Below are 24,738 nucleotides of genomic sequence, written 5' to 3'. Positions count from 1 at the left end.
GTACCAGACAGTTGATCTCGCCTAATGGCTACTTACTAACACCTTTGAGCAACTTTTTTAAGATCGTCAAAAATCGGCCAAAAAGCATGAGGTACCCTTCATGCTTTTTATCAAAAATCAAAAGATCGCATTTTTGACCCAAAAAATGAAGGCTTTTACTATGGTATATACTAATTCAAAATTTTTTTTTTTTTTTGTATTTAAATGTGTTTTTTATTTATATTATAGACAGTAAGGTGCCATAAGGGTCTTACATGTCTAAGAAAGAAGAAATTAACTTGGAATGATCTTCCAGAAAAGAGGAGAAAACAGCCCGAGTGATCCAAGATTTACCATCAATTGTGCAGCCCCAATGATGTTGCCAGATAGATGAGAAGGCAGCGCCGAGAAGTTCCAAGATGGAAATGTCCAGAGGATTGTTGTCCTGGCCGTGAAGGGTGGTCAACCCAATCCAGATGGCCTCGTCCGTAGGGAACAGATCAGCAAGACCAAGGTGAGAGACAAACTCATACCAGAAGAGGGACTTCATACTGCAGCCAATGACCATATGGTATTCATCTTCAGTTGCTTCATGACACATCTTACACAGTGGGGAAGGATACTTCACACGGTTCATGGAGTGCAGGCGAACCTGCACCGAGAGATGTCCATGCAGCAAACGCCACCACGGTGTAAATGCCTTGGGCGGGAGACAGAGAGACCAGAAATCACGCCAGAGGTGAGGAGGAAGCAGGAGATGTGGTGGGCGATAGCCAGGAGGATGGGCTGGGCGACGCAACATGTCAAATGACGGATGCCAGGAACGGCGTAACGCCCCGAGAGTGATCTTGTCCACTGTAGCTTTTGAGCGAGGGCCAGTGGTGATGAACCAATGCGAAAAGCTAGCCGTGGGTGGAGAGGGGGTAGTGGAACTCTCCAGCAGTGCGGTTCGCTCTGGAGCGGTGAAGGCCATGACGGACCTGAGAGGAGCAGGGACAACCCAAACAGGAGGACCCTCGATGGGGCACAAGGCATTGAACAGATGTTGCAATGCAGCAGTATCACGGGGGCGCACGCAAACCAAGATGTGGGAGTCGGGGAGCACGCTCAAGAGGCTGGCAATCAAGGCATGAGGTGGCAGTTTGTCACTGTTCCTAGTCAAAGGCAAAGTCGCTGTGGGAGACAGGGAGCATACTTGTAACCAGGGCAGATCTAGGAGCCACCAAGACGGCCACTCAGGAGTGAGAGTCAAGGGAGGCAAACGAGTGAGTAGACGAGCCAGATGCTCCAAGTGAGGGCATTTCCGCACACGCGGCCAGCAGGTACGTGGGTATAGCAGCAAAGGCAGCACCGTAGCATGACCTGAGTATACATGGAATGTATACATCAGCCAGGGAGTGAGGAAATCCGCTGGGGATCTGGGACGAAGCAGACGCTTGACATATATGAGATGCAAGGCGAGATGTTGCTTCTTGATGTCAACCAGACCAATACCTCCATGCTTCCTAGGAAGGCAGAGAGAATCCCAAGCCACAGTAGGCCAAAACGAGACGATGTACTGGCGTACCACGCGCTGTATCTCCTCCAGCCACTTGTCAGGAACCACAACCACACGCAGGAGATGCCACAAGCGAGACAGCAGAAGGGAATTCGCCACTAAACCCTTTCCACGAATGGATAGCTGCCGCTTGGTGAGCAGATTGCAATGACGTTGAATCTTCACGGTAACGGAATTCAGGAAATGCTGCAACTGCTCCTCTGTATGATACAGAGGGTAACCTAGATACCTCACAGAGCCAACTGACGAGCTGTCGTACCACTCAATGTTAGACGTTTCCGTCACTCGCTTCCAATCAGCATGAGCCTCGCCTGACAGCGACAACAGCACGGTTTTCTCCAAATTGACCTTGGCGTTGGACGCTTTGCCATAGAGCGACAAAAGAGACAGCAGCACAGGCCATTCCGCCGTAGAAGTCAGGAAGACTTCCAGATCATCGGCATAGTTCAACAGCTTCACCCGTGGAGGGGTCGCCGGAGCGCGTAGGAGATCATGGTCGCCTTGGACCGGCACGAGAGAGGAGGCACGAGAGATACGCCCTGCGAGAGGAGCACGGACAGCGGTAGACATTGAGACGCCTTGAAGAGAAGGGCAGGCCAAGATGGTTCTAAGGAACGGCTCGAAAGCCAGGTTGAACAGCAAAGGGGACAACGGATCACCCTGTCGTAAACCACGTTGTTGATCGATGGGGGCGCCCAACCACCCATTGATTGACAAGGAGATACGAGTACCAAAGAACAGACTTGACACACTGGATACCAACGATGCCGGGAAGCCAAACTGACGAAGAACCATCGCCAGATATGTCGGATTGACCCGATCATAGGCTTTCTCTTGATCCAAGAGTACGGCGACATTGGGATCCTGAGGAGCTGCATCACGGAGGTTGGTCATCAGCGTCTGGTTCAACCACGCATTGTCCGAGATGAGCCGGTGAGGCATAAAGCCTGTTTGGTACGGCGTAATCAATCGGGAGAGGACACGTTTGAACCGGTTGGCTAACATCTTGGTGAACAGCTTAGCATCGCTATTGATCATCGAGAGAGGTCGCCAGTTCTTGAGGAGCTCTGGATCGCCCTTCTTGAACAGCAGTACCATCCTCGTTTCTTTCCAAGAGTCAGGGAAGACACCACGCAGCGCATCAGTCAGCACTTGCTGCAAGAGAAGCAGAACAGCAGGGAACTTCGCCGCCAAATAGCGATACACCTCAAACGGAAGGCCATCCAAACCAGGAGACTTGTTCTTGGGTGCATGGTCCAGTAACAGCAAGACAGAGTCTGTGGAGGGTGGTTCAATCAGCCGGTCTGCCTCAGCTTCTTGTAGCTTCGCATCAGCAGGGATATTGTCAAAGAGAGAGTTGACGGCAGCCAAATCAATGTCTTCAGGTGTGTAGAGATCTTGATAGAAAGTACGAGCTTCTTGGAGAATGTCGCCCATATCTGTCAGCTTCTCTCCAGTGCCAGCCTTTTTCAAGGACTGGATGGTTTGTTGCGCCTCACGATCCTTGATCACATTGAAAAAGTATTTGTTGTTTTGCTCTCCCATTTCCAGCCAACGAGTAGCCGAACGCAGCATAGCTTGACGAGTGTCATCTTGAATCCGTTGCTCAATCAGTTGCTCCAGTCTTTTGATCCTTGCCGACTCCTCCGGGGTCCCAAGTAGCTGTTCCCGTTCACGTTGGAGGTGGGAGACTCGAGCTTTGAAGCGAGCCTTCTGGCCTTTGGTGAACTGTTTGGCACAGTACTTGATGATCGACTTGAGAGATTCCCACTTCTCCTGAGCAGAGACACCCATATCAGCCACATCTGTCGTATAATAGTCAGACGCCAAAAACATATCCACGGTTTTATCCAAAAGGGCTTGGAATTCACGGTTCTCAAGCAAGTACGGATTCAAACGCCAGCTGCCAGGACCCAACTGGACGCCAGAGGTGACCAGATCGATTGTGAGGAGGCTGTGATCGGTCCACTCAGGTGGAATGTGGTGAGTCTGAGTGTTGATGATACGAGTCGCCATAGGAGGAGGAGCAAAGACATAGTCAATGGTGGTGCCAGCTTTAGGGAGAGTCATTGTGCCCTTTGGAAAACAGTTGAAAAAATGAGTGTTCAGCCATTCAACAAAAGGTTGGACTCTAGGGAGACGAGCTTCGACCGCATCATGCAAATGGATATTGAAATCCCCAAGCAAGATCCACTGGGAGTCAAGCATATCAGACCAGAAGGGCATGGACATCAGCTCCTCCAGGAAAGCATAGCGATGGGCTCTGTGCACGGGCATGTACACATTAGCTATCTGGCATATGGTGTGATTAGCGTCCTTAATAGTGGCGGTGATACAGCGTTCGTCACGAGAGATGGTGGCATCCGCGAGCTCCAAGCCTTGCTTCAGACACACTATTGCACAATGCTTCGAGACGACAAAGGAAGACCGAGGAAACATAAAAGAGAAAGCACGCACATTATCATCAGTGAGGTGGGCCTGCTGACGGTAATGAGAGACCTCCTGCAGACAGAGAATATCTAGCTGGAGGGTTTTGGAGCGCAGAAAGGAAGTGAATTCCTTCTGTATAGATTTTGAGGAACCCTTAAAGATGCTCCGGGCATTAAGGGTACCTATGCGCAATGATTGTTGTATCATTATGCCCTATGGGCGACATGATACACTTGAGGCTGCGACATAGACGTCGAGCTCATAGAATGACGGCGGAGAGAGGGCACATCAGTCTGGAAATCATTGGGAGAGGAGACATTGTCAGCAGATAACTTGGGATCCAAATGCATATGGAAGGACGAAGCTAACGGAGCATGCTTAGAAGCATCGCTACCGTTGGGAGAACGCTGGAGGGTCTGGGGATCTACCTCCATCACATCCGGAGACTGGTCCCAGGTTTGGCTGTCATTTGCGGAAAACAAGGTACTGATCTGGCTACTTGTGAGCTCGGTCGTTTTGCCGGCTAGCTTGTCTGTGGTGGTGGGCTGAGATGGCAGTTGCTGCGCGAGAATATCATTGATCGCAGGGGATGCTCTGTGGCCCTTCTCTTTTTCGTTAACTTTATCAATTGGAGTGACTGAGTAGGAATCAGTGTGATCCCTTTGGCTCGACTCATATTCAGCGATTGCTTCGTCAAAAGGCTTCTCTTCCTCTCGACAGAACTTAACAGTGTGTCCCAACTTGTGACATTTGAAACATTTGCGTTTAGCTAGGATAGGACAAGCAGCGCGAATGTGTCCACTCTGACGGCAGAAATGGCAAACTGGTGGTGCTCCTCTGTATGTCGCTGGCACATAGACATCCCAGGCGGAAAGGTAAAGCATGCGACTCAAAGGCTGTACGTCGTAGGAGTGACCTTCCGCGTCAGTGTGCTTGACCGAAGTGTCGATCAGGAAGCTGACATGACCCTCAAAGAAGCCATCAACAGTGTACTTCTTGATTTGGTATAGCTTACCATAGTATTTCAGCGAGCGTTGCAAGTCCTCCAGAAAAGTGGTCATGTTTGGCATGCGGACAATAGTCATTTGCACATGGGTGAGTTTGCCCTCGCTGTTGTCCTTGACAGCAGTAGCTTTGTATACCACATCGCCATGAGTGATGCCATTGTTGATGGCTCGTTTGGCATCCTCAGGGGAGTCAAATTTAGCTTCCACCAAGAGATCTCCAGTTGACTTCTGGTGATACAGACTAAGGGGGCGAAACTGGACATTAGCAGCTATTTGTTCCTGAATGAGGCGATACGCTGTTGTACGATGCACAAAAAGTTTGTTTGGAAAGGTAAACAAAACCGATCCCGGTGTCAAAGCTTGCTGCAGGATGGCAGTAGCTTTACGAGTGAGCACCTCGGCCTTCAGATCTTCGTGTTCGAACATAACTTCAGGAATTAGTTTAAAATGGTCATCTTTAGCTCGCTGTTGTGGAGCATTGATGACCTTCTTGGAGAGGCCTCGAGAGAGGACCGTGACCCAAGAGAGGTCAGTGGTGGTAGCCATGAGGATGGGTAGTGGAACGCTGGTGGTTATAAGGTTGTAGATGTGATTTAAGCAGTGGCGTAATTTTCACCTTAGGGGTAGTGATGGTTACGCGAAAGAGCCTTTATACTAATTCAAAATGCTTCTCTCAATCCAAGGCAACCCCTGAAGCTCTGTTTATGAAACATTGCTATGCAAAATCTCGAAATTCTGGTCAAAAATCTCATTTCGTATTTTATCAAATTACTCAAAACGTTTGTTCAGAGCACCTATCTTTATTAGTACCACTGGATGCGCCTTGAAGTGTACATTTAATAAGCTTAAGGAAGCATTTTTTTTTTTTTGTAGGGGAGACGAGCTCCAGTTTTTATTTAAAGTCCTGTAAATGTCGCTATGAGTGATAGACAAGACTGTTGGTGGACCCAATGTCAGTCATGATGGGGAATAAATTATGGAAAGGAAGTTGGGAAAGAAATCTACTACAAATAAGGTGCGGCACTTAGAGCCAATACAATCATGCTAACTTGTCATACAGAGATACTGGATAAGAGAACATTCACCAAACGAGGACATCAGTACGACCGTAAATAATTAATCAAAATGCGTTCACTGGGATTTGAACCGGGATCCTCCCGTTGGCATACGGGAGTTTTACCACTTCGCCCTACCACCAGGGGCTTAAGCTTAAGGAAGCATTGGATGATTATTACATTTTACATAGTCGAATCTCACAGAATAGCTTAAAGAAGTCATAATCTGGCCAATCTCAAATAGAAATAACGGTCTGAGTTGGAAATAATTTTGGCGCTGCTGGTTGATCAAAATACCCTCTCTGATGATGACAATGATGATTAGTATGCTGTTTAAATGGGGATCGTGAATGTGAAAGAACTGTCGCTTAGCTTGAATACTTCCTTTTGCTTTTAATGAGAATTTTCATATCTGACAACGGCAGCCATCTTGGTTCACCGCCAAAATATGTGTAAACGCAACTTCCTGATGATTTGCAGCATTTAAAATAGCTGCCTACTAACAATTGGTAGAAAACATCTTGGTGTATACTGTACCTATGAGCAATGTAAAGCAATTAAAAGCTAAACCTAAAGTATGTGTGTCGGCATGCAAAGAGACAAGTGTAAATGTATATCACTCTGTCTTACACGAATCAATATACCTAATATTGCACTCAAGTATGGAGTCAGTAGGTAGTTCATAAGGATTTTTAAGGTGGTCCGTATCAAGTCTACAGTTTTATACATATGAAATGACCTTGATTGACTATTCGCAAGACTTTTATTGCTGCTATCAAGGAGCATCTAAATCAAGGGCACGAAAACCAATTGCAATGTACTACTACGCTGTATTAGCCGTGCGCCTTCGTTTAACTTCAAGAATGATCAGAAAGACACATCAATGCGAGGGCATTGTTATTCACAATGGTTAGTAAACAACAAGATGCTTGGTTTGACATAGTAACTATTCAAAAGAAGTAGGACAGGCTTTGGCGTATTACCCATACATTGATTTACCTATCATGCTTATCGATTTTTCCATTCTAGTGCTTTCAAGGAGTTTAACATGAGATTTCGTCATATCAAGGTAGTACAGGATCATGGCACCAACGACAACAATATAAAAAGTTTAAAATTTAGCATATTTATAATTACTAGAAAGCTAGTAAATGATGAGAAAATGAAATGTATGTGATATGAGATGTAAATAGATAGAGAGTGGAGTTGATTACATTGAAAGGAAATAGATACAGCAAGAAATAAACAAACGATAAGATTAGCAACGATGTTTGTAGTTATCATGATGATCCATCAACTCTGCAGTGTACGCTGTGCGTTTTTTCGAGTTCTCTGGTGTGGGTATATCGTCTTCATGAATATCAGGGATTTCTGGCATCAAAAGAGAACCATCTCCTGGGTATTTATAAAGTGAAGGGATGGTGGAAATGAATTGAGGTTCGGGTAAATCTTCGGGTGATTTTATAGGGCTTGCGATATCTGGTACGTCGCACTATTAAGTATAATCGATAAATTAATTCACATGAAGTTGCGCATTCAAATTGGGCAAAAATGCCTACCTTATCTAACGCTGGTATGTCCATGTCGTCTAAGAGCATCTGAATAAAATCGCACATGTTTCTTTCGAAATAAATAAGTGGATACAATTTCTCTAATTCCTTGAAATGCATCTCTAATGTGTAGCCATCTTTAATTTGAATAAACTGTTGCAATCATTAGTCATCGATGTGAATCAATGTATTGCATGCGCCAATAGGTACCTCTTTTTCTCGCTCACGAACTTGCAATTTGAATAGAAACATGGTTCTTGTCTTTGGAAAGAGCAAATGGTGATCTGATGCCTTGACATTCCAAATGTCATTGTTCTCGTCGTCATCTTCGTCATCATCATCTTCGTCCTCTTCTTCATCATCTTCATCCTCCATCGGCATGTCTTCCTCATCTTCATCTTCCACATAGCCATAGGAAAAGATTTCATAGATGGTTTCTAAACCAGTTTTGCCATCGCACATGTAGCTTTGAATAGCAGCTTGAGTGAGCAAGTCCAAAAAGAGATCATACCATCGAGGAGGCATGCCGCCGCCCATTACTTGTTGCCCAGCTACAGTCAAGGGTTTCACATCATCATCGCTGTCTAGTACCGAGCGCAGCATATTGGCACTTGTCTTCAAAAATGCGGGTATAGCCATTGCTAAACCGGGTCCACCTACCTGAGCATTTAAACAGCGCGGTTGGCGGCACTCTGGCTGCCGATGGCGACGGCAAAAAGTTGGATGAAATGCATTTGAAAATGCATTGTTGGTAGTATCAATATCACGAATACGTCTTGATGCAACTGGAGCTGAAAATGTCACATGGTGAGTACGGCCAATGGTTAGATTTGTCAGCTGGCAGAGATTAAGTCTTTGTTCAAATTTGGCGTCTACTTTCTTGTTTTTGGTTTTTTTGGTAGAAGATAAAATGCCTATTGCCATTATTAAGGGGTAAATAAACATAAAATGAGTTTGTATAGAGCAATGATTCACCTTCAATGACAGATTCAATGACATTTTTATCGGTGCCATCAGATTGATCGTCAAATGTAAATGCTTTTTGAAGTCTTGATTGAATTGATTGATAGAAGAGATAGTCTAAAATTAAGCTATTTGTGGTTGATGCATTGTTTGTCTGATGTTGATTTAGCAATGCTGTTTGGATGTTGGGTGCCATTTGATGCTGGTGCTGAGGGTGGAAATGAGAGTAAAAGAGAAAAAAATGAATGGGAAATCAACACAGATATAAATACAAGAAAAAGCCCAATAGTATAAGGAGGAAGAATAGGGAAAGGGGTGATCGGATGGAAATTGAAGGGGGTATATTATATGCTTTTGGACAATCCTACCCGATAACCAACTGCTTCTCTTCCGATATTAGAGTCACAATTGATAAGGTGAAAATACATCAAATGCTAAATTGGCTATAATTTGTAAGTGTGTGAATTTGGTTTTATTATTTACAATGCTTTTTATGATAAGATGAGCTTTTTGGGATGTTGTTGTTTACTCTGGCCAGCAGCAACATGAGAAGACGAGGAAGATTTGGACGATGCTCTTTTAGCAATCCATGTTAATGGTGATAGACTTTGCCATAGCAACCAAGTGGTTGTCATGGATACCATCGACTTCATCATAGAAACTATTAAAATAATGATTTGCATATTTTTGTTGGATGATGATGATGTTGTTTGGTATAATGATTGATGATTTGAATGCTGATTGTGTTGTTTTTGGTAATTGTGATAAGAAATACATTTTGCAATGAACGAAAGTCGGGTATATGTTGATGATTTCAGTGATAAACTTGCTTGCACGAGTAGAGACCATAGCGCTTCAATGTCACCATCATCGTCATCATTCAAATCTTCATCTTCCTCCGCCACTGAGTAGTAATCATGGTTGAAACGTGGAGAAGAATGTGAGGAAGTTTCGAGAGACACAGGGTATTCAGGTTGGTATTCAATCTCGATAATTTCAGGATTGAAATGCACTCCGATGTTGTTGCTTTTACTGCTTGATATGCTGCTAAAGCTACTGCGACCACTTCTACTTGTGTTTGTAAAAGGTGTTGTAGAACCTGACCATGGATCGAAATAGGGCATTGGATCGGAACAAGTCGGTTGAGTTACGTTACTCTGCTTCTTCAAAACAGGCTTTAAGCCTTGGAGAGGGCATGCAATATCAACAGCAGATGTGGTGTCAGCAGCTTGTACACTCAATTGTGGTGTATCTAATGAACAAATAGTATTTGGTAATTTCTCCACTTTGATTTCTTGATCTTGGCTGGTCGCTTCATACATTGGTCCGTACAGCCCTGAAAAATGAATAAACATGTTAGATACGAACGCTTGATAAGAGAAGATGAAAGACTTACATGTGATGTCAGATTCCTTTTGCCTATACACACATACACACAGCATTTAGCAAATAAATAAAAAGGAAAAATTTGATCACTTTGTTCTTACCAACTGACGGTAGATGGATCAATCAATTTGTTGGGTTGACTCAATTGATGTGTGCAGTTTCTGGCCATGGACCTCCATAATGCATTCTGATATCGTTGGTGTTTGTATTGCTCTGACTTTTTTAGTTTTCTTTCGTTTCTTGTGAGCAGCGAAGTTGTAGATGTGATGTTATCTACAATGTACTTTTGACGCTGTTTACGAGTTTCTTTGTAGGTCTGAATTAAATCATCCGCTGTCCATTGATGTGATAGATAGTCGACACAATAAGAGGCCTTCATTTTTTACTTTGTGGTATAAAGAGGAAAGAAAGAGTAATGAAATAGGTTTAGTTTTGATTGCTTATTTATAAGAGCGCAATAGATATGATACAAAGCTGGTCAGTTTGAGAGACTAGACCATGTTGATTTTCATAAAGGAACAACCCGGATCCGATATTCCCACAGGAAGCATCTTTTTAGCTTGAGGACACAGCACAGACCGTGTTACACTATCCACCTTCTCTCACAAACTAAAATAACAAATTGTATTATACTCGATTCGAATACAAACCAAATAGATTTCTATTGGCATGAGGCAATTTCTGTTCTAATCTTGGTTGAGTATTACGAGCATCTTGTCCAATGATAGGTAACTATTCATGAGCTTAATTTGTCTGTTTATTATGATGGACTATCCGAGTGTAGTAGTGGTATCTATGTGCTAAACAGATAGTAAAAACAAGGCCTCGTTTTTTTTCACACACCCGTAGTATTTCAATCAATAGCTAAGCTCGCCGAAACGAATATAGGATGATACATGCTGAATGCAATAATTTATTGAAAATTTATAATGCGAATTAGCTGACAACATTGCGTTTATGCAGTGCAATTATCGAATGTTTCTCTTTTGTCATGATTCGATTCGGTTTGTTTTATCCCTATAAGCGATAAGGCTCTTTCCTGATCTGCCTCACAGATAGTGGTAGTGACGACGATGAGACAATAACATTGTAGTTTCTATATAAATATGAACACAAAATGATAAGCCTCTGCGCCCTTGCCTAGGCATTCGCCCTTCAGCGTTTTTGATTATCTACTCCCCCTTTTTTTTCCAAGATAAAAGAGGAAATAGATATAGATTCAGCACATGGTCTTGTCAATCATTCTGGTTGAGGCAACGTGTCAATGATTCATGCATGTGTATCGACAAGATATCATAACGTAGCTTGTAAATAATTGGGCTATCAAACATATGGTATGGTTAGAAATGGCAAACAACACAAAGACAAGGGGGCCGTTACATCGAGCTCACACAAACACGCATTCTGCCAGTTTCACAAACAACAGCTCAACAGCGTGTTTGATAGCATGTTTGTTGGGCTGAGAAGTTTATTTGTTAGGTTGCAAACCAGATGGCGTATATAGATATGGATGAGCAAGCAAATTCTACGAGATATTATATAATGAAGGACACGACAGATAAGCTTTGGATGGACAAAGGACCCCTCTTTTCCAGCTTTTTTCGGTCATTGATAAGAATTTTATTGATAGCCTTGGAAATGCATCATTTCTTGTTGCTCATCTTTACATGTATTTGCATGTGATTGTATCAAAGAAAATGTTAAGCTGGTAAATAGAAATTTATAACCTGTTTACAGCTTATTATTAAGGTAAATCCGATCCGAATACAAGCTAACATCATTTTATTTCAATATGGTGGGATGATGTCTCATAGTTGATGAGTCGTTTGTCTCCACATACAAAAACATCATTTCGGAACATCTTCCGCAGCAGTAGTTTTGAAGGTTTCTCAAACACAAAGAATCCCCCCCATCCTTCTCTTTCCTTTTATAAGGATCGGATCCATTATGGTTGATTGAGAATTTGCACTGCATTTATTCAATGAAAGAGGGGCTATTTAAAGGGTGGTTGTATGGAGCTGTTTGTTCGAAATGGCATCTTTGTATACATGCACTGTTGGCAAGATGCGAGATGCCATTATCCTGGAGTTCAAATATTAAATAGTTCGCTTTGGCTGTTGCAATTTTCCGCCCCTTTATTCTTCATTTTTCAACTCAAAATGTCCTCACGTATCATGTAATCTATCTGCAACAGTGCCACGTTACAGCGATTACTAACGCATTTTCACTAGGCAATTCAACTCTGCGCAAGAGGAATTGGATTATTATCGAGCTCATGCCGAAGATTTAGAGCTGACACTCCAAGATACAAGAGCTGCTTTGGACGAGTTTCAAGTATCCTCTCGTGAACTGGAAGAAGAGCTTGAAAAGGAATTGCAAGCTACGGAAAAAGCATATAATGATCTCAAATCTCGCTGTGAACATTTCAAAAGAGACGCAGAGGACTGGAAGGTAGGAAAAGCAGCAAGCGTATGTGTGTTTCTCTAAATCAACAGTGCGTCTATTTAGAGCAAATACACAGAGTCAAAGCATGAACAGAACATTGCTATGGTGCAGATGCAGAGAGAAATAGACATATTGAGAGCGACCGAAGATTCGTTTAGAAAGAAGGTCCTTGAGTTGGAGCTGGATAATGATGATTTGGAGAGAACAGAGAGGTATAGCAGAGGTTGTGGTTATAGTATGATGTATCACTCATACGGTTGAAAAGAGCTGCGACATCCTCACTCACAGACTTGGAGATGAAGTTGAACAAAGCAATCGAGAGAAATGTGATTCTTGGTAAAGACATCTATGCGCTTATCACATTCAACACACAAGTAACGCATTATCTGCAGAAAACGAGATCCAAACAAAAGACAATTTAACAGAGCAAACACAAAGACTGAAGGACGAACTTAATGGTACATATCGCTTACATAATCGTTTGATGCTGTGTATTCACATCTATCTGCAGAGGTAAATCAGGAACTGTCTGTCTTGCGAAGCCAATCAGCCAAACAATCCGAATATATTGGAGAACTCGAAAACAAGATTGAGGATGTTGAAAAGAAGAATCGTCAACAAAGCCAGCAAATGCAGCAGCGACAGAATCGATCACCTACACCAGAAACAGCTGGCAACTACTATGATCCTTACTCTAGAACAAGAAGCACTCGTATACCCCGTACTCCAACTTCGGGCTCATTGTCTTCTTCCTCTAATCCAGTCAAAATGGTACAAGAGATGGTTGGCCGTGTCAGAGTAAGTGGGCATTCATTGCAGTGTGTATATTGGTGACTAAAATCAGTTACATGACAGAGCTTGGAGGCACGTTTGCAATCATGTCGTTCGCTGGTTACACCGCTTTTGAATCCACCACCTTCGTACAGCTCCTCCAACTATACTTACAACAGAGATACACACATGAGCACCAGTAGACCTTCTTCGCCAGACAGCATGCGATCCGGAAGTCCAATGCACTTCTCCAATATCAAAGCAAGAAGACCATCTGAATACATGAAAACAAGCATGGATACCAGTGAGGAATAAATGTTGTTGATCATGCCTCAGTGTGCAATGCGTTGTCAATTGTTTTTTGAATACTCTAATAGCACACCAATCGCCTGCCATCATTGATATCATCATCGTCCTTGCATATAATAAAAACTAATTTTAATTCCGTGAAATCGAGGGGTTGTCCTTTCTAATGATTTGAGAAATCAAGGCAAAACTATCAGTGCGCTTCAGAGCGTTTAGGTTACTTGATAGTTGTCTCCATCCTGTTTTTTCATGGGCTTGCAAACGCTGGTCGATATTAATTAATAAAATTTATCCTTCATTGACAGCTATTTTTGACAATGCAGGAAATGGTGAATAAGAGGGTAATTGATGAGACACAACAGATGTTTGAGATATGTAGAAGAATTTTCTTTGGTTGAAAACATTTATTGATTTAATATATTGTGATGAATGATTTGCTATATGCCATGATATACTAGAAGAACTTCATTTTTACGTTTAAATATTTCAAGACCCTTTGTAAAATGGCCCACAACTGTGAATCTGATTTCTTTAGGATGCTTCACGTCTGTAATAATGGGAACAGTTTATATACAGGCACATGGTACAGTAGCATTACCTCAAACTACTCAAACTACTCAAATTTGTGCAAATCACAGCAAAATCTGGATGAATTTGAGCCCTGTTTTCTCGCGTTAGAAGCTGTTTCAGACTACCATAATAGCACCAAATGGTTGCCTTGATTTAGCGCTATTTTTCTGACACCTTTGCTCAACTTTTTTGGGATCGCCAAAAAATCGACCAAAAACCATAGCAAAACCACGAGGGATGCCTCATGACTTTCATCGAAAATCAAACGATCGCGTTTTTCGCCTCAAAAATGAAGACTTTCACTATGGCAAGTATTAATTCAAAATGCGTCTCTCGATTTAGGGCAGCCCGTAAAATTGGTTTTGTGAAATCTTCATATGTACAATTTTGATATTTTCATCAAAAACCTCAATTTATGTCTTTAAAAATTGCTCAATAAGTTCTTCCATAATGTCTCTTATAACTGGTACTATTGGATGCGTCTTGAAAAGTGCTTCAAAAAAGCTTAAGGAGGCATGATAGTATGTACAACGTACATAGTCGGATCTTGCAAATAGGTCAAATCGAGTCCAAAAAGTTCAAAAACGAACAAATCAGAGAAAAACGTCGAGCGGATATTTAACCAACAGTCTTTTTTTTTCGGTGGCTGCCTGTCTTTCGCAGCGCGTTTACCACTCATGAACTTCTCCAGTTTGAGTGGAACAATGCGACGTTATCTGAGGATGTCGTAAATTACAAACCAGACTTCAAGGTATTCACGCAAGTTCTGAACAAAAAGCTCATGCTGGTAGTAACGGAGATCAAGCCCTTAAAAGCCATTCATTCGTCGAGTCAGGCACAGTGAAGTTTTGCAGACAAATCAAGCAATGTTTCAACGACATGGCCCTCTCCGGTCTTCCTCCACTTGTGGTGTGTGACCTAAAGTTCGATTGTCTTTTTATGGAGACTTATGCCCAGGATATGATAGCCCCCAAAGACTATCGTGCTGTGAAGCTAACGAATGGAAACATTTGCCGCAATCGTTTGCTATTTCGCTTGATTCCATCCATTGTATCTCGTTTGCTCCAAGTGAAAGGCATTGCGCTAAAGGTTGCCCAGGACGCCGAGCAAACCCTTCACAACGTCAATGGCTGTCTTCGCCGACCAGAGCCCTCTCTGCTCCCCTCATGGCTTCCCTATGATCACTACGTGTTGACGAGTGAAAAAGAGCATCAAAGCAAGGAACAAGTTATTTTGGCTTTCTCTTTCTCTTTCTTATTTTATGGATATCCCCTTGTTATCATCAGTTCCTTTTTATTTCAGTTCTTTTTCTTATAAATCAATAACTATTAAAGCGATCATTCATATGAAGGAGGATTTGACATCCAAAAGCTTCTCGCTGTCAATTGTCCTACAGCGTTTTCTTGTCTTTGAAATGTAATAATAATTCAGTGCACAACAATTTGCAAGGTGAATAATTGAGTATATCAGGTCCTTGCACAATTTAAAACTAGGGGCTTTCTTGTCAATTGGATATTTGAGGCGAAATTCGATGCTCTAGCATCAGTATTTCAAGAGTTGATTTCGAATGGCCCAAACCTCGAAGCCGGAAATAATTTTTAATATCAACTTTAAAGGACATCCCTCACATGCAACTGTTTTGATTTATCAGAATTACAATATATGCATTTGGAAGTAGATTGACAGATAATTGTACCACAAACACCAAAGATGACAACAATGAAACGTACCTTATAGCAAAATACCATGGAAACATATCATATAATAGCAAACAACCATCTCATATTTTAATCCCCCACTCCCCCAAACATCTAGTTCTATTCGCTCAGCAACTAAATTGGAAACACGAAATACTTGGCAGTGAATACTTCATCAAAAAAAACCCCACCAAACAAATCCTACACAATCGCATGGGAACACCAATTTCAACCACACTGCTCCATATGTCCCACCTCTAACGCTCAAATAGAAAGCAACGCACATTTCCTCTTCTTCTATCCAGCCAAAATGCTCGGTCAATGCATGCTTGTGTGCTGTACACATGCGAAAGGTCAACGGAGTTTCAATTTATATTGTTCTGAATAAGGATCCAAAAGATTCCTAAATCTATCGACCTTAAAGTTACGCGTTTCTTGATAGTAAACACCCCTTCAAACTTATATGAGACTTGTAGAAAATTTAAAGAAAAATACAATGGTATTTATATCAGGTGTTTGCTGTACATTGTTCAGCTGATATTTAACAAGTTAAACTTTGCGACTTTTTCACTGTTTTCTAAAGATTAATTAGTATCTGTCATCAAAACATTTTGTTAAGCATTACTAAACATTGTAGACCAAAAAAGATCCTATCGAATGAGCTATTGCTTGAAGCTCTGGCGTAATTCTATCATGAAATATTGACAATATTGTTCTGACCAAGAAAAGGTCACCCAATTTTTTCGCTTGCTATCACAGGCAGATTTTGAAGAAAAATCAATGATTTTGCATGATACCCTTTTTTGGCGATATCTCGACAAATACTCACCAGATTCGCACAGAACAAAAGCCATTCGATAGCTCTATGTTATATCCATTATAATATAAGGGTTTCAAGTACCAGATGTACGTTCCCTTCATAAATCTGCTCAAAATCATATATTTCATGAGCTACAAGCAGGGGATAATCAAAACTTTCTTTATTCATCTATAATAACCATACCGTCGCATAGAGAATTGAAAAAGAAACAGAAGCTATTAAGTTTGAAGCTCTCGTTGACTTAGTAGAATCCAGCGGTACAACCCTTTGAAAATTGATCACTTTTACTCTTTTTCCTCATTACTCATCCACATCGTCCTTAACAAGCCCAAGTACAACACTCCCTAATCAACCAAAGTACCCTCTACACCTTTTACTGGACATACAACCAACATTCATATAGTAATCCATTGACTTTTATTAGTAGCATCTGTCTATAATTTGCAAATTTCAAAAATCTCACTTTCCTCAACCACATCTCATTCTATCTAAAATCCAATTGCACCATCGTTTTCTTCTCAAAAAACTGTTATACTAACATCTTACTTTCAAAGCTCGAATTTCAAAATTCAGAGAAATTATAAGAAAGTAAACCAAGCAGAGAAATGCAGCGCGCGAAGATTTTGTTTTATAGACATTTCAAGTTTTAAAAAGTTGGTCATGTTTTATTTCTTTCATGGTCGGTCATGGACTACTACGATATTTATGAGATTCTTGGGTTGTAAACCAAATTTGCTTTGTCCATCTACAATAACATTCATAAAGGCCAATCGTGATTTCCAGCAGGCAAGACATTTACGCACACACTGATGCTTACACCAGCAGCACCGAAATATACGGCAGCAGATCTATGATGCCAAGTGACGAAAGCAATGGCATATTGCAATCAAAAGATTGTGTGGGATGATTGGCTTTTTTGAGTGTCATTGTAAGAGATGACAAAACAGAGCCTACGTTTATCTTGTTGGAATTGAACGACCTATGTTACCAAGACACAGGTGTAAAGGAATAGAGGACCTTGTATTTCAGTGCTACCTGGTTTATACAGACACAAATTTCGACTTGTCAATGGCAAAATCTTCATCATTCTCAAATAGCAGAGAGGATGGTGTCTAGAATAGTGCCCGCCCTACTGCTACAGCTTGTCTATTGCCTAGCTACAGTATGATGCTTACCAACTATTTGAAGGATTGTCGATTTTTAGGATGATCACCTCTGCTGTAATCTGTGTTCTGATTGCCATCATTGACGAAAAGTGTGCGTGCAGCTCCATAGCATGAATCGCTCACAGTCGTTCCTCGTCTACTGAGATTATCCAAATCCATATCCAACGCAAGATTACCACCAGTACCATGATTGTATGAGCCATCCTAAACAATGCCATTGTTTGGGCGCAACTTGGTTTCATCGAACACTCAATGCTATTCGTATTTTCTTGGATTGGCAGAATCCAATGAATATCTCATTTTATAAATCGATACTTAAAATGCCATCCTTGAGTCGAATCAAGCGCGTTACTGTTTTTTACTCGCTACTTATTCATCTACAATGTCTTAAGTCATGAGCCGCTCTGAACCACATTATCGGATGATGCTGTATGCTCTAGTCATCATGTGGTCTAATCACTGAATGAAATGTGCCACAACCACAGTGTGACTTTAACAACGGATCTCTGCTCTATGAAATGCTTGGAAATCAAAGTTTCTTTTTGTTACACTTTAGCCAACAACCATTCAATCATGAAAATAAAGCAGCTAACAATCAAGGTAAATTGCACTCTTCTAATACTGTATAGGACGTTTTATTAAAGCATTACATTCAAACAGACAGCCATTCGAGATGAACTAACGTGTGGCAAGTACCTGAATATGAATTGATGCGCTTTTCATTGTTCTTACCTTTTTTTTTTTTTTTTTTTTTTTTTTTTTTTTTTTTTTTGCCACAGCTCTCTGTCAAGATATATTTGACAAACCACAGGCACTGATTCCATGCTTGCACACCTTCTGTCTGGACTGTGTCAACTCACTCCCAACACACTATGGCAGCGATGATATGACTTGTCCCATTTGTAGAAGAAGTGCAAACAGTTTTTCAAGCAACTTTTCAATCCAGAATTTTATCGATATATTCAACAATACATCTCTGGATGAGGCTAAGGAAATTGCCATCGTTTCTGACATGGCTGTTAGTGGCACCTCAAACACTGAGGGAAGCTCTTCTTCTTCGTTTGCGTCAACATCGTCCTCTCCTAACTTTGAGAGAAAAGCACATGATGAAGGACACCAACATGATGAAGCCGAATCCTCCACTGCAGCGTTCTCAACAGCCCCTTCTTCTTCGTCAGCATCATCCTATCAATCTGTTACCACGTAAGTCGGTTGTCTAGGCATAGGAGTTATATACATGTACTCAAGTGGCGTCATGATAGCTTTGGCTTGATGAAGAAGCCTTGCCGATCCTGCAGCTCTTTGAACAGCACAAATTACACATGTCCGATACCAATTACAGATGAGAATCAAGATGGCTTTGGACATCTTTTATGCGGCTACTGCTCCGAATTCATGCCAGCAAGAGGGTTTGGAGGCAATGAGCCCGCTATCAATCAGTGCTGTAGCTTCTGTGGTGTCGTAGCTTGTGATGAATATTGGAAATGTAAAAACAGATCCAATGCTGCTAAACTGTATATACTGAGTGGTAATGACACAATGCACACAGCACATGATATACAGTTGTTGATGTCTTGTCATTTCTAGAAATCGATGATATAGGAACCTGGTTAAAAGACGTGGACTCCATAGAGACCAAGGAAGATGGACATTTGAATCTCGCAGAGATTGCGTTATTGCAGAGACACTTGAATCGGGCAGGCATAAGCTGGGCAAATGCTTGGGAGCAATGTAGGATCGATTTGGATGACAACGTGTACACATCTCGTAGGTTGCGCCTTATTAAGATAGCAAAGCTAATGATGCTCATCCGTGCTCTTTTAGCTATTGTGAGAAGAATGACTCCTCTAGGGCTTCAAATTTACAATACTCGTCGCCTGCCAGTTTACGACAGCAATGGTCAAAGCGATGACGACGAAGACACCTATTATGACAGAATTGGAGAAGAAGGTGTGCTGCCCTCGATGAACTTGAGAGCATGCTACTCTTGTGCAGTAACGGTCGTGAATGGCCAGTTTTATGGATACTGGAAGAGTCTCAAGGAAGACGGATTGATAGGGCGTGAGTACTTCTTTGGTTGATGACTGCCATTTGCAGGAAATTAATTCGAACGCTTTCTAACAGACTTGGATAATCGAGACAAATGCACAAGAGGGATTCGATGTGATGCACAATGGCGAACACCCAGTAAGGCTTTTCAAGTAGAATCTTCCTTTTGACTAACATTCTTATAGGCCACGCTGAAAGATTGAGCCATATTGACACAGATGAAAGCATACCCTACTTTTAGCCCATCTCTCCTCATCATCAACAAGATACCAATTCATTTATGTCTATATCCTATTTACACACTTTCTTTATCCAATGTCTTATTTGCTATCTGTATTTACTTGCAAAAAAAAATAAATAAATAACTAAAGCTCATCTCTTTCGACCTTCTTTTCCTCTTTCACAAACTTGGATGGTTTGATCAAGTCATAGTTTCCGCTCCACTTTGCATAGTTGAGGTCCATCATGCGCTTTTCCAATTCCCTTAGATAAGGCAGCTGTTCTCTGTATTGATCTGCAGAGAACAAGGACACGAATGTATTCAGAGGCGCGTCATTGAGATTGCAACCCTTTCTACTAAGCAAAATATCTTCAATCATCTCAGGGGTATAGTTGAAATCTGACTGTTGCGTTGACAAGTAGGCCTCCAGTGCAATGCCGCCAGCAGGGATTCGACATTCTTTGCGGATGCTACTCTTCAAATCGTCCATGGATAGTACAGGCTCTTTGTGAATGGATCTCCAGAAGGTGGGCGAAAAGTAAGTTGCATGATTGCCGGGTGTTGAAATGACCTGATCTGACATTGTCATCATGAATTTGGTGCGAACACCTACAATCTCGCCATCGCCTTCCCATTGAGCCATATCCGGATAATATTCAACTACATTTGCTACAGAAGGCCATGGCCCGGGTCCTCGAGTGTATATGAAAGGACACTATTTACGAGTTGAGTGCTGGGGTAAATCTATCAAAAAACGCCATTTACCTCGTTCTTTACAAATTCATCTGTACCAGCAGTTGCTTCCGTATGGACCTTACAAAGCTCATCAATCACAGCCTCTAACTCCTTTGTCTCGACTGGCTGAGCAACGTTCTCTGATTTAATGTTGACAATGAAGAACTGTTGAACACTGTCTCTCGAGAAGTGGAAAATGTCGTTTAGCACATCTCTGAATGTCTTTTTCAATGCAGATCCATCTTTGCTTGAGCAAGTAGTAATTATTCCCTGGCTAGAATGAAACGTGAGCAACCCATGCCATACCACCAAGACACACACACACACACTTACTCTTTGCACAGATTGATATCCAAGTAACGAATGCCTACCATTGGACCATGGTTAATTTCGCTTTGCAACTGGTTGTCCAAAGGTACTTACCATCAGCCAGTGCCTGAGCGATATCATGTGCTTGCGCGTTGTGAGCACCGAGGTAAAATGCTTGGTTAATAGGCATATCCTTGTAATTTGGATAACCGTTACAGGGCCCAGGCCCATTCATGGCCTCGGAGACGCCAGCATAAGGCCTCATTGCACTGAAGTTAGAAAGGGTGCTATCACAGTAATGTAGTAGATTACTTACTCGGTGCTGTCATCCTCGATGATTTCTACGCCAATTTGAGCATTGACGCCTGCATATATTAAAGCTGCAGCAATTAAAGGAGACCACGCTTTCATTATTTCAAAGGGAATACAGAAGGAAAAAGAGTTAATTAATAACATCTCGGGAAAAGCATGTCTAAATTGACAATATGATTGACATCCCGCCTTTAAACATGTTTTCAAATACATGATATCGTCTCAAAGATGGGCTTTGTCAACACCAAAGCATGGTTTCCAACTAAAAAAAAAAACATGCCCTTTATGTCTCCTTTTGTACTAATACCATCTTCAGCTCATGAGAGACTCGTCCTTTGCTTGATTCAACATGCTGTTTGCAATGTGGATGTGAGTCCAGACTAGTAGTCACCTGGAAACAAAACAACAGAGTGTTTAAAATAGCTCAACATGTTGCTAAATGAACTCCCCTTCTTTTTTACTTTCATTTTTGTTTGCGCACACCACTAAAGCATGAGCCAAGAACCTCCACGTCAATTGGGTGTCACTTTGCCTATATCAACAGCTCCACCTACTGAGAGCGAGCTCAAATTAACGGAAGACTTGCTGCAAACCCTGAAGGATTTTGGTTTGTTTGAGAGTGAGCAAGAGGCCCAAAAGAGGTTCGTCATCTCTGCAAGAAACCAGTGTCTTTTAGAACCACCACTCACGCTTTTTGATTAGAATTGTTGTACTGGGCAAGCTCAACAAGATGGTCAAAGAGTTTGTCTACAAAGTGAGCAAAATGAAGAACTTTCCAGATTCACTTGCCAAGGAAGCTGGTGGCAAAATTTTCACCTATGGTAGTTACAGACTTGGTGTCCATGGTGCCGGTAATGATAGCGAATGGCATGGTCAATTATAGACGACTCACCATGTGTGTATAGGTGCTGATATTGATACATTATGCGTGTTCCCAAAGCATGTGGAGAGAGAGCATTTTTTCACAATCATGTACGACATGCTGAAAGCCAGGCCTGAAGTCACCGAGATCGCAGCAGTACCTGATGCCTACGTACCTGTCATTAAAATGCACTTTTCTGGTATTCCTGTAAGTGCCGAATCATCTCTACCGTAGAGTACACGCTAACGATAATGTAGATTGATTTTATTTGTGCAAGATTGGCGATTGCTCGAGTACCTGACGATTTAGAACTAGCCGACAACAACATTCTTAAAAGCTTAGATGAACGATGCGTACGTAGTTTGAACGGTTCTCGAGTCACTGACGATATCTTGCGTCTTGTACCCAACGTTGCAACATTTCGAATTGCTCTGCGCACTATTAAACTATGGGCTAAATGTCGTGGGATTTACAGTAATGTCATGGGTTTTTTGGGTGGTGTTGCTTGGGCCATGTTAATTGCACGTATTTGCCAGCTATATCCTAATTCCTGTGCAGCATCCATTGTGCATCGATTCTTCAGCATCATGTCTCGCTGGAAATGGCCGCAGCCTGTATTGCTTCGACCTCTGGAAGATGGACCACTTCAAGTGCGTGTTTGGAACCCCAAATTATATCCAGCAGATAGAAGTCATCGCATGCCCATCATCACACCAGCCTATCCATCCATGTGTGCCACGCACAATGTCACCGACTCGACACGAACCATCATGATGAATGAATTCAAACTGGGCGTGGATGTTGTGGAGAAGGTCATGATTGGCAATGGGCAATGGAAGGATCTGTTTACAAAAGCCAAGTTCTTTCATGATTATAAGCACTATCTGCAAATTACGTCTTCATCTGAATCTGCTGAATCACAATTAGTTTGGTCTGGTCTGGTGGAAGCTAAATTGCGTCAGTTGGTTCTCAAGCTGGAGGTGGTGGATATGATCACTTTGGCACATCCCTATGTCAAGGGCATCGATAAAGTGCATTACTGCTTGACGCCAGAAGAGGCTGAGACTGTGACAAAAGGCGGTGATTTGCCAGGACGATCGATTCGAGTAGAAGAAGGCAGCTTGGAGATGAATCACACGGAATCACTCAAGCAGCAGGGTCTGGTGACGGAAGAGAATGAAAAGGATATCAAGCGCATCTTTTCAACGACATTCTACATTGGATTTGTGATTGAGCCCAAGATTGGTAAGTGCTGTGGTGTGTCTATTGATGTAGACTTTGGAGCTGACAGGATTGGTTTGTAGCTGGAGGAGAGCAGAGGAAGCTGAATCTCGTTTGGCCTGTGCAAGAGTTTACAAAACTAGTAAAAACATGGGATAAGTTTGACGAAAAGGAGATGAAGATCACGATTCAGAGTATTAAAGGGTGCTGCATTCATTTATTTTTGCTTTTTTACATTGCTAATAAACCAAATATACCAACCATGGCTAATTGTATTTTGTCATTTATACCTTTGTAGATCGAAACTGCCAGCAGACCTTATTGGAGAAGAAAAGAAACTCAAGAGACCGCAAGAAAAGGTAGGTGTCCTTGTTCATGATAAAAGTAGGCTTTCATTCTAACACTCTCTCTCTCTCAGTCAAAGAGCGACGAATCTCCTATGCAACCCGCCAAGAAGCTTCGTAGCGACAAGAGGGAGGGTGGCGACATTGTTAAAAAGGACATTTTGACTCCATCTGCCACTGCTGCCATTATCCAACAGCAAGAAGTCTTGTCGCCTCCCAAGGAGGCTCCCGTAACAGCTGCCGAGTAGCACTGACATTACTAACCATTATATAATACACAATTGATATTTTGACCCCTTAGCTAGCATCCTGTTTTGTTCATTCAATAAACCAAATGTATGGGCTGCTCTCGCTTGAAGCACCTAATTTTCTTAATATGTTTTTTTTTTTTTTTTTTTTTGCAATACCGGCAAGCACCATTGAAATCATATGCAAATCGGGATCAGATCACACAAGGACCAAACGTAATGGCATCCAAAAGGAGTTTATCTCTGGATCGCAATCGATAATTGACTCACAAAAGAAAGAAATGAGTAAAGAGATGTCTTTGACTTCATATTAATCATATCCTACTATGTTTACGGCGATAAGGAATATCTATATCCCAAACAACTAGATGGATCAAATAGTTACATGTGATTATCTAACGTTGCATGATTCTTAGCTTATAAAATTGCTGTACTTAGGATCCAAGGTCTACTGAATGCCATACAGGCTACTTGCTTAATCTAAAATGTACTGGAGTTTTGCATTAAGCTGAGCGTAAGCTTCCGCACGGATGGGGTATTGCAAATGTCAACTGGAACGAATAAAACGCATGTGTATGACACCATGAAGGATAACCAGCTTTCTCTTCTGCACATTCAAAGCCAACCATGTTACACACATTGGCATGTCAAACGAGTGCTTGGTAAAAGGCAAGCTCACTTTTCTTCAAAACATGGATAGAAATAGAACCCCAAGAATTACATGTCTTTTCGGAG

The 24,738-nt window shown here is 41.9% G+C and overlaps 8 protein-coding genes across 8 annotated transcripts; 3 read left to right on the top strand and 5 right to left on the bottom strand.

Moving 5' to 3' along the window:
• Positions 1–250: 250 nt before the first annotated feature.
• Positions 251–3,976, bottom strand: ATC70_006046 (uncharacterized protein; the record flags this gene model as incomplete). Its single annotated transcript, XM_064825327.1, has 1 exon — positions 251–3,976. The coding sequence occupies one exon, from the start codon at positions 3,974–3,976 to the stop codon at positions 251–253; it is 3,726 nt and encodes a 1,241-aa protein (XP_064680704.1).
• A 197-nt stretch (positions 3,977–4,173) lies between these two features.
• Positions 4,174–5,520, bottom strand: ATC70_006045 (uncharacterized protein; the record flags this gene model as incomplete). Its single annotated transcript, XM_064825326.1, has 1 exon — positions 4,174–5,520. One exon carries the CDS (start codon positions 5,518–5,520, stop codon positions 4,174–4,176), a length of 1,347 nt encoding a protein of 448 aa, XP_064680703.1.
• Positions 5,521–7,287: 1,767 nt separating this feature from the next.
• On the bottom strand, positions 7,288–8,738 carry ATC70_006044 (uncharacterized protein; the record flags this gene model as incomplete). Its single annotated transcript, XM_064825325.1, has 4 exons — positions 7,288–7,521; positions 7,589–7,732; positions 7,790–8,493; positions 8,555–8,738. The coding sequence occupies 4 exons, from the start codon at positions 8,736–8,738 to the stop codon at positions 7,288–7,290; spliced, it is 1,266 nt and encodes a 421-aa protein (XP_064680702.1).
• A 295-nt stretch (positions 8,739–9,033) lies between these two features.
• On the bottom strand, positions 9,034–10,307 carry ATC70_006043 (uncharacterized protein; the record flags this gene model as incomplete). Its single annotated transcript, XM_064825324.1, has 3 exons — positions 9,034–9,878; positions 9,939–9,961; positions 10,030–10,307. 3 exons carry the CDS (start codon positions 10,305–10,307, stop codon positions 9,034–9,036), a joined length of 1,146 nt encoding a protein of 381 aa, XP_064680701.1.
• A 1,780-nt stretch (positions 10,308–12,087) lies between these two features.
• GLN4 (Glutaminyl-tRNA synthetase) lies at positions 12,088–13,459 on the top strand (the record flags this gene model as incomplete). The annotated part of the gene is made up of 7 exons (XM_064825323.1): positions 12,088–12,104; positions 12,160–12,379; positions 12,437–12,585; positions 12,639–12,709; positions 12,766–12,831; positions 12,885–13,171; positions 13,229–13,459. The coding sequence occupies 7 exons, from the start codon at positions 12,088–12,090 to the stop codon at positions 13,457–13,459; spliced, it is 1,041 nt and encodes a 346-aa protein (XP_064680700.1).
• A 5,256-nt stretch (positions 13,460–18,715) lies between these two features.
• On the top strand, positions 18,716–19,993 carry ATC70_006041 (uncharacterized protein; the record flags this gene model as incomplete). Its single annotated transcript, XM_064825322.1, has 6 exons — positions 18,716–18,906; positions 18,966–19,231; positions 19,291–19,470; positions 19,528–19,764; positions 19,828–19,890; positions 19,938–19,993. 6 exons carry the CDS (start codon positions 18,716–18,718, stop codon positions 19,991–19,993), a joined length of 993 nt encoding a protein of 330 aa, XP_064680699.1.
• Positions 19,994–20,117: 124 nt separating this feature from the next.
• MBP1_2 (Transcription factor mbp1) lies at positions 20,118–21,427 on the bottom strand (the record flags this gene model as incomplete). Its single annotated transcript, XM_064825321.1, has 5 exons — positions 20,118–20,687; positions 20,738–20,981; positions 21,041–21,074; positions 21,131–21,276; positions 21,333–21,427. The coding sequence occupies 5 exons, from the start codon at positions 21,425–21,427 to the stop codon at positions 20,118–20,120; spliced, it is 1,089 nt and encodes a 362-aa protein (XP_064680698.1).
• A 393-nt stretch (positions 21,428–21,820) lies between these two features.
• On the top strand, positions 21,821–24,003 carry ATC70_006039 (uncharacterized protein; the record flags this gene model as incomplete). Its single annotated transcript, XM_064825320.1, has 7 exons — positions 21,821–21,969; positions 22,031–22,179; positions 22,234–22,397; positions 22,448–23,435; positions 23,495–23,615; positions 23,710–23,770; positions 23,830–24,003. 7 exons carry the CDS (start codon positions 21,821–21,823, stop codon positions 24,001–24,003), a joined length of 1,806 nt encoding a protein of 601 aa, XP_064680697.1.
• Positions 24,004–24,738: the final 735 nt, after the last annotated feature.

Source organism: Mucor velutinosus (genome assembly GCF_035048745.1).
Source record: "Mucor velutinosus strain NIH1002 chromosome Unknown tig00001544, whole genome shotgun sequence".
Lineage (NCBI taxonomy): Eukaryota > Fungi > Mucoromycota > Mucoromycetes > Mucorales > Mucoraceae > Mucor > Mucor velutinosus.
This window is presented reverse-complemented; position numbering and strand designations above follow the sequence as displayed.